Here is an 8,330-nt window from a genome sequence, read left to right as displayed (position 1 = left end):
TATAGTTGAGATTGTAGGATTTGGACGTTAGATTCTACATCGTAAAATTGTATAATGATTCTATCACCATATTCTTGATCTTGGTAGGATCGTACAATCCTACCATTATAAAGATCCTACTTAAAATCTATATCGCTTGTTTGTTTTTTGATTGTAAAATTGTAAAATCGTAAATCGAAATCGAGATTCTAATAACCATGATTTCAACTGGTTGCTAATTAATCTACTAATTTAATCAAATTAATAATATAAAAGTGACATATTAATATAGGTGAGATTTATAAATATTAATATAATAGTAAAATTTACAAATATAAATATAAAGGTAGGATTTCTTTTAATTTTTCTAAAAATTTTGATTACATGAATACCCATGGACCGCGATAAGGGTACTTTATTTAACATTATTTATGATTTGAACCTCCATTTATCCTTAACAAAAAGTATTAAAAATACATGGTCCTAACTTGATCTACATAAATATATAATATTTTGAAATATGATCTCCACAAATATATTATTTTTAAATATGATCTCTACACATACTTTTTTGAAGTATGATCTCCACAAATATTAATATTAACAATTCTATTATCTGTCTAAATATTATCCATTTTCATTAGAATTTGTTCTTGACAATGTATTTATATAGATAGCTATTAGTAGTTTAAATAGTTAATATTAGAATAGTTGTAACCATAAAACTGTAGTTATATATAATTATAGCGATTAGATATTTACTTGTCTATTTAATTGTGATTTTACTATTTTTTCAAAATAGCGGATATAATAACTCTTGCAATATGATATATGGAGAAAAATATACAAATAATCTCAAACATCTAGTTTTAAGTTTGTGACATCACAACTTGTAATATTTTGAAAATAAACTATCTACAATACTAAACACTACTTAAACTAATACTTTATTAATTATTAATTTAGCCTCATTAAATAAATAAAACCTATCTAAACTACTACCCCTAACACTTTAAATCCTGAAAACAAGGTTTGACTTTCAAATATTAAAGTAGTAGTATTTTTAACCTTTAATTTAAATATATTCTTAGGTTCCTCTCAATATATATATATATATATATATATATATATATATATATATATATATATATATATATATATATATATATATATATATATATATATATATATATATAAAATCAAATAAGAAGGATTTTAAAATGAGAAGGATGAGAAGATTTTTATTTGATTTTCTTTTGTTACTATATATACAAAAAATGATACTATGTTATAGATTAAGAACATTTTAAAAATTATTTCATAGTTACCTTTCTGTGTAACATAGTTACTTTTATAATTATGTGTTTTTGGCTCAATCGTGACTATAGATTTTTTTTATTTTTTGTGAAATCAAAAGTGTAGAGCCTTTCGGATCACTCCTATATATATATATATATATATATATATATATATATATATATATATATATATATATATATATATATATATATATATATTCTTATGTTCTATTAAAATTATAACATTATATTTTTCCACTCTTGTATTAGATTGTTTTATCATGAGACAGACTCATTTAATTAATTAATTTTTATAATTAATTATTTTAAAATTATAAATAATTATTTTAATACTCTAAATATACATGAAAAAAATCTAATAAGAATAATTTTACCATAAAACAATGTTTTTTAACAATTTGTATAAAATTTTTACAAAACTTTTTAAGAATAAAATATCAAATTTTAATGGGACCGAGCAAGTAAAAAGAAGAGGGCGTGGAAAAAAAAGAAAATCAGAGTACAAGTGTACAAGTGGTGGTAGTAGATGACGATGTTACATTTTGGGAATCCCTTGTTAGAACTCCATTTTTAACATTTACTCTATATATATCATATCTGTTGGTGCATAACCAATTCCACAAACCCAAACCAAATCCCTAAAAATAGTAAACATCAGAACAATCCACGATCCCAGACAACAGAGATCTACTACAATCACTAGCACTGTGGAATCATTGACTGAGTCAATGACCGAGTGACTGAGTGAGTATTGAGAGAGAAACAAAGAAGAAAAAGATGAAGGAGAGCAACAATGATGGGTATGTGAGAGCAGATCAAATAGATCTGAAGAGCTTAGATGAACAATTACAGAGACATTTGAATAGGGCATTAACTCTTGAAAGGAAACGTAAAGAGGAAGAAGAAAGAAGACAACCAAGTAGAGCAGAATGGGAAATTGATCCTTCTAAGCTTTTGATTAAGTCTGTCATTGCTCGTGGTACTTTTGGTACTGTTCATCGTGGTGTTTATGATGGTCTTGATGTTGCAGGTTTTTCTTATTTTATCATTTACTTGTGCTGCTTAACTCTTTGCATTAAATTTAATTTCATTTTATTAGTCAACTATTTGTTTACAATCTTAATTTTGTTGAGAATTTTTTAAATTTTTTTTTCAATTTTAATTTTGTTAGTTCTTGAGTTAACTAATTTCTCTTACTTTTTATTATAATTGAGAATTGTTTGCCAAATTTTGGTTTCGATCCTCATCAACCCTTCCGATCCCCTCCCATCCCCTCAGCTTGCCTGTAATAAAATAAAAAGGGTACTTTTAGTTTTTTTTTGTCAGTTTGAGATAGTCCGTGATTCACGAGTAAAGCAGTTGTAACTTTTTGGGAAAAGGTTTATTTGAGTTCTTTTTCTCACAAGTTTCATATGGTATCAGATGAAAGCTGCTTTCTTTTTTATGGTTTGTAATAAAACCTACAAGATAAGCATTGTTAGGGTGGGAATTGGGAATGACCTTGTAATAGAATTTTCATTGGATTGGATGGACATTATTTCTTATTTTTTTTGGATATAAATTAGATGGGACATTATTCCTAACCCTATTTCAATATGGGATCCAATTAAATAAGAGTTGGTATGTAATTCGATTTAACAAGAAGGTTTACCTTCTTTTTTTGAAATAGGAAGCAAACGTCATATGCGTCATATGCAACATCACGTAACTAAAAAGTGGACATGATTTGAGAAGTTATATATGATGAAAGATTTTGATTACACGATCAGTGTATCAAAATTAGATGGGTTATGTTTTTTTGCTCTCTAATCCATTTTAATTTATAATTGTGTTGCTGTCAGTTAAACTTCTTGATTGGGGGGAAGAGGGTCATCGGTCAGATGCAGAGATATCCCAGCTAAGATCAGCTTTTTCTCAAGAAGTTGCGGTTTGGCACAAACTCGACCACCCAAATGTGACTAAGGTATCAACGCACATCTTTGCTTTCGTTTCCAAATATGCGAGGATAAATGTGGTGAAGAGCCTAAATCTGTGTAAAAGAGTTACGTTCTTTTGAGCTTTGCTTGTACATATCCTCACCCCTTTAATACCAAAGCAAAGATGTTTCATTAAACATTTAACCAAATACAATACTGTACAATTGTTTGCTATTGACCATGATAATCTAATACCAAAGCATTATGCTATCAAGATCAATTAACCAATGGAAGATTGGGGTGGCAAACAAACTGTAATCTGTTCTTTTCCTAAGAGTGGCTTTTTCCTAAAATGGATTAATTAGGAAATTTTCGTTGCTAATGTCTTCCCTTTTGTTGATTGCTTAATTGCTGTCTATTAGTCATAATTAGGGGCTGTTTAGACATCCAATTTAAGGGTTAGTAACGGAAACAAGAAATCATTTCCATTACTGTCCATTTGTTATGGTTTGTCCAATAGCCTAATCCCTTACTTTGGGTTAACAGACACTCTAATTTGTTTCTGCTTCTAATTGAGCAGGAACAAGATTTATCATTCTTCTATTTCTTTATACAGTGTATTCTTGCCCTTCACAACATCACATTCATTTCTCTCTCCTCTTGCTCCAAATTTCATTATTTCTCCCTTGTATTCAAATCTTTGCTAGCTTCCTGTACTGTAGAGTTGTAACTCTTCGATCTCCGAACAGTGTAATCACCATGAAGAATGATGAAAAATGATTAACTTTGAAGAAGTTCTTGAAATTAAACTCAACTAACAAATACAAACAACCTCAATTTTGAAAGAACAAACCTTGAAAAAAACTCAAGCCACAAATATATCTAATCAAAAACTTAAAAAACAATGCAGCCCCAAAAACTTACATTTAGCACAGATGTAATGTTGAAGGTTGCTGAGAACTTTAAAGATAAAGAAAATTCACTATAATTTTCACTATGTCAATTTAAGAGAGGAAAGAGGGAGAACATTAGAGATGAGAAAGAATAAGGATGGTGCTGGTAAGACGAGAGAAGAAGTGTATAGAGAAAGGAGCAATATGTTTGGACCTCTTGATTGTCTATTTGTCTTTACTTATAGTAACTCATTCCATTACTTCTTTGCTCTTTGACAAAAAAAATAATAACATTAACCCCCTCATCATTACCTTTTCCTACTTTTTAGTCATATGTTACATTTCTTTTCCATCATCCACACCAAACAACCCCTTATTGTCTACAGGCAGACTTTTATTGACAGCACTAATACTAACTGATAGTTGTCAATGGATTGTTGGTTATCATCATAATCTAGAGCTGTCCATAATAAACCTCCATTTGCACACGTCAAAGAGATGTTTGTTACGAAGAATGAGAAATTCATCCTTGAATATCCATGCTACTTTATGTTTTCGTTTTTTGCTGTTTTGTTTGATCTTATAACTTGCTTTTTTATAGAACATAAAGTTTTTGGTGGTTTTTATATCCTGGTACTATTACCAAAATTTCATTGTTTGTCTTGCAGTTCATAGGAGCTACAATGGGTTCGTCTGACTTGACTGTCCAAACTGAAAACGGTCAGATTGGTATGCCAAGGAATGTTTGTTGTGTCGTGGTTGAGTATCTTCCAGGGGGTGCATTGAAAAATTTTCTTATAAAGAACAGGAGGAGGAAGCTGGCTTTCAAAGTTGTAATCCAACTGTCACTTGATCTTGCACGGGGGTCAGTCTTCTAATTTTCTTCTGCATCCTTATGTATTTGTTTGGTACATTCTTCACTGTTATCCAGCCTTAATCTCTTTGGACGGCACTAAATAGCATAGACAGTCAATAATCCTTTTGGATAGTGTCTTCCCATGATAGTTTCCAGTATTTTAACATGGTCATAGACAATGGATTTTTCTTCTGATTAAAGGGGCATCAGTAATTGCAAAACTTTGCAATTAATATTGTTTCCCAAGGGAATCAATAGTCATAGTTCCCTGGTATAACACATCATATCATACTGAAATTTGAAATCCATCTTGTTTAAGATGTTAGTTGTGTAGTTTCCCTAATCCAAAACTTCTTTGCATAATTGCGCTCTAACATTTGACCATTTAAGTATCCTGCTGCTTTTTAATGGTTTATTTCATTAAAAGGTATTTTTTGCCATTTATGTTTGATGACAACAATTGTGGAACTGGTTAACATGTAGTCCCTTGATTCTTTTTCTCTAAGAAAGAGCGTACATAGTGATGTCAATAATTGTGAAATAAGTTTGAAATGATCCAAATTAGCTTACAAAATCTGAATATTTAGCTGTGGTCTGTGACAATTGTTTCTCCATTCTTTCTTCATAGGTTGAGCTATCTCCATAAGGAAAAAATTGTTCACAGAGATGTCAAAACTGAGAATATGCTTTTGGATAAGCAACGAAATCTCAAAATAGCCGACTTTGGTGTTGCTCGTGTTGAGGCTTCTAATCCCCATGATATGACTGGCGAAACAGGAACCCTTGGATATATGGCTCCGGAGGTAGGTAAATTGCTTTTTGATTCTTCGAGTAACCAGCTTTTCTTTAATGATCACAAGTTCTCTAAGATACAATGTCCCTTATGGACGATTACCTCTTTCAAAAAATCATGGCTATAGTATGGAATTTAAAATTGGATGATTGTGTTTGATTTGTGTGGGATATGCAAAACACATAAAGCCGCTATAGAGAAGGTAAAGAACGAGATGAACAGGAAATTTATAATGGAGTTGTATTTTTGTTGAACGTGCACAACACATTACGTTTAACTGAGAACTTAAAGGAGAAAGTGAACACATGTGATGAGACTATGATGTGACTAAATCAACATGACCGATGTGAAGGCAAGATGTAGTGTTTTTATAAACTTATCATGAAGGTTTGCATAACATTCGGATAAAATATCACTATAAAGCCAGAAGCCCAATTCAACTAAGTCACAACTGTACTAAAAATTTGAATAACATGAAAAGCATGAGTTGCCAACTTCTAAGGTCTAATGTTTACTTCATACTTATCCTCAAAATCATCCTATTTGTACTAATAATGTGCTTCATAATAAATTAATAATGTTTCTTGTGAAACCCAAACTCTTCATATTATCCAAACTATCCATGTCGGATCCTCCAAACTTTGACATGCAGTTCATAGATCAAAATAAATAACTTTTATTAAATAGCCAAGTCACTTTGACGAATACCTATATTGTTTAGACACTTGGATGCCTAATCGATTTCGAGTAATATAGAGTCCCAACCTGCGAAGTGGACTAAGGCTCGACGGTGCCAATTAATGCAGCAGGTCTTGTATGTTTCTGAAATTTCCTTGAACCAGTCTGCAAAGATATGGTTGCTACATGGGATGTGGGGATTTTAGGTCACAACCTCTTGGCATCTCAATTCTTCAATGCCAATTCAAAATAACACTTACTCCCTCTGTCCCGGTGAGATTGAATCAAAGAGAAAGGACGTGATTTTTAAGGGAAATATGGAAAGTTATTTAATCTAATAAATGTGATATTAAACGAAGGGAGATAATGAATTGCGTGGATGATATTAAAAGAGGGTTTAAATGTGTGGATGAAATTAGAAGGTGGTAGGGTCCATTTCTAAATAAGGATATGATGCAAAATGAATGGGACACTCCAAAATGTAAATTGATGCAAATAGAGTGCGACTCAGGGAGTACAAGTTTGGAACAAGGACACCTATAAGATGACTAGTTGGTTCAGCAATTTTTCTTACAATATTTTTCAATGTGCATATTGATTTTGTTGCAAATTCCCACTCTTCTGCTGGTTATCTTATTTTGTCAGAAATTTTTATAAGCATAACTCTTTATGCTGTCCTCGTGTGTACTTACACAATATTCTTATCCTTTTCTAGTTGAACAAATGCTTTTGTCTACATTATCAAGGGAAAGGGTGGGTTAGTGGGTGAATCAGACAAAAAAAAGGTGGTTGAAAGAAATGTTTCAATGCAATAGTCTGATTATGTGGATGAGATTATGCGAAAGTGTGAGCTGAGATGCCATATCCTGATCTGAGCTTATTACTGCAGGTTCTGAATGGTAGTCCATATAATAGGAAATGTGACGTATACAGCTTTGGCATTTGCTTATGGGAAATCTACTGCTGCGAGATGCCATATCCTGATCTGAGCTTCTCAGAAGTGACATCAGCTGTTGTTCGACAGGTAAAATGCGAACAATAATTTTTCTTAAAATGTCATCATAATGTTTACATGCCTATATGAAAACCTGAACAATCCCAACTGCGGGAAAATTGAACTTCCAGAATCTGAGGCCGGAAATACCTCGATGCTGCCCCAGTGCGCTGGCAAATGTAATGAAGCGATGTTGGGATGCAAATCCAGACAAGAGGCCAGAAATGGATGAGGTTGTGTCAATGCTAGAGGCAATCGATACTACTAAAGGTGGTGGTATGATCCCGCTTGATCAGCAGCAAGGATGTCTCTGCTTCCAGAAAAAACGTGGACCTTGAACTAAAGACAGATTTGGAAATGTCATTTGCTGAAGTTTAGCTTTGTGGGATGGATTTTAGGGCATGATATCGTTATCTGACATGAAAAGCATGGGAGATCTCACTTCGACATTTCCATTAGATGAGTAGTTGTAAAGGCTATTTTCATCTCGTCTGCCTGTTCTGGTTGCAGAACCTTATGCTTTTGTTTGATTAAAATTGCACGATAAATAAACGTCTTCATGTATGTAGTTAAATTGTTGTAAACGATTTAATCTTAGTTATATTAAGTGATTGATGTTTGCTAAACATCCATTACATTGTTAAATCAGTTTGAATCGAAGATATAACTTCTTAGGCTGTTATTTTTATTATACTCCCTAGTCCCTATGTCATACAATCTCGGACATTGAGACCTTAATTTGGAAATTAAAATTTTGCGAAGTTTATTTTTAGACTTATTTATTTTTAAAGTTTATTTTATTCAATTTTTTGAAGATAGGCCTTCGATCAACAACTTGATGGACACGAGAAAGTCTCCCGTGCGGTGGGTGTATACATGCAACCAGCCCAATATTCCGGCCT

General features: G+C 31.9%; 1 protein-coding gene across 1 annotated transcript; it reads left to right on the top strand.

Moving 5' to 3' along the window:
* The first annotated feature begins 1,796 nt into the window (after positions 1-1,796).
* On the top strand, positions 1,797-8,054 carry LOC130796916 (serine/threonine-protein kinase STY13-like). Its single transcript, XM_057659347.1, has 6 exons — positions 1,797-2,328; positions 3,140-3,261; positions 4,776-4,972; positions 5,592-5,766; positions 7,324-7,458; positions 7,560-8,054. Exons 1-6 carry the CDS (start codon positions 2,076-2,078, stop codon positions 7,764-7,766), a joined length of 1,089 nt encoding a protein of 362 aa, XP_057515330.1. The 5' UTR covers positions 1,797-2,075; the 3' UTR covers positions 7,767-8,054.
* The last annotated feature ends 276 nt before the right edge of the window (positions 8,055-8,330 follow it).

This window comes from Amaranthus tricolor, chromosome 12 (genome assembly GCF_026212465.1).
Source record: "Amaranthus tricolor cultivar Red isolate AtriRed21 chromosome 12, ASM2621246v1, whole genome shotgun sequence".
Taxonomy (NCBI): Eukaryota; Viridiplantae; Streptophyta; class Magnoliopsida; order Caryophyllales; family Amaranthaceae; genus Amaranthus; species Amaranthus tricolor.
This window is presented reverse-complemented; position numbering and strand designations above follow the sequence as displayed.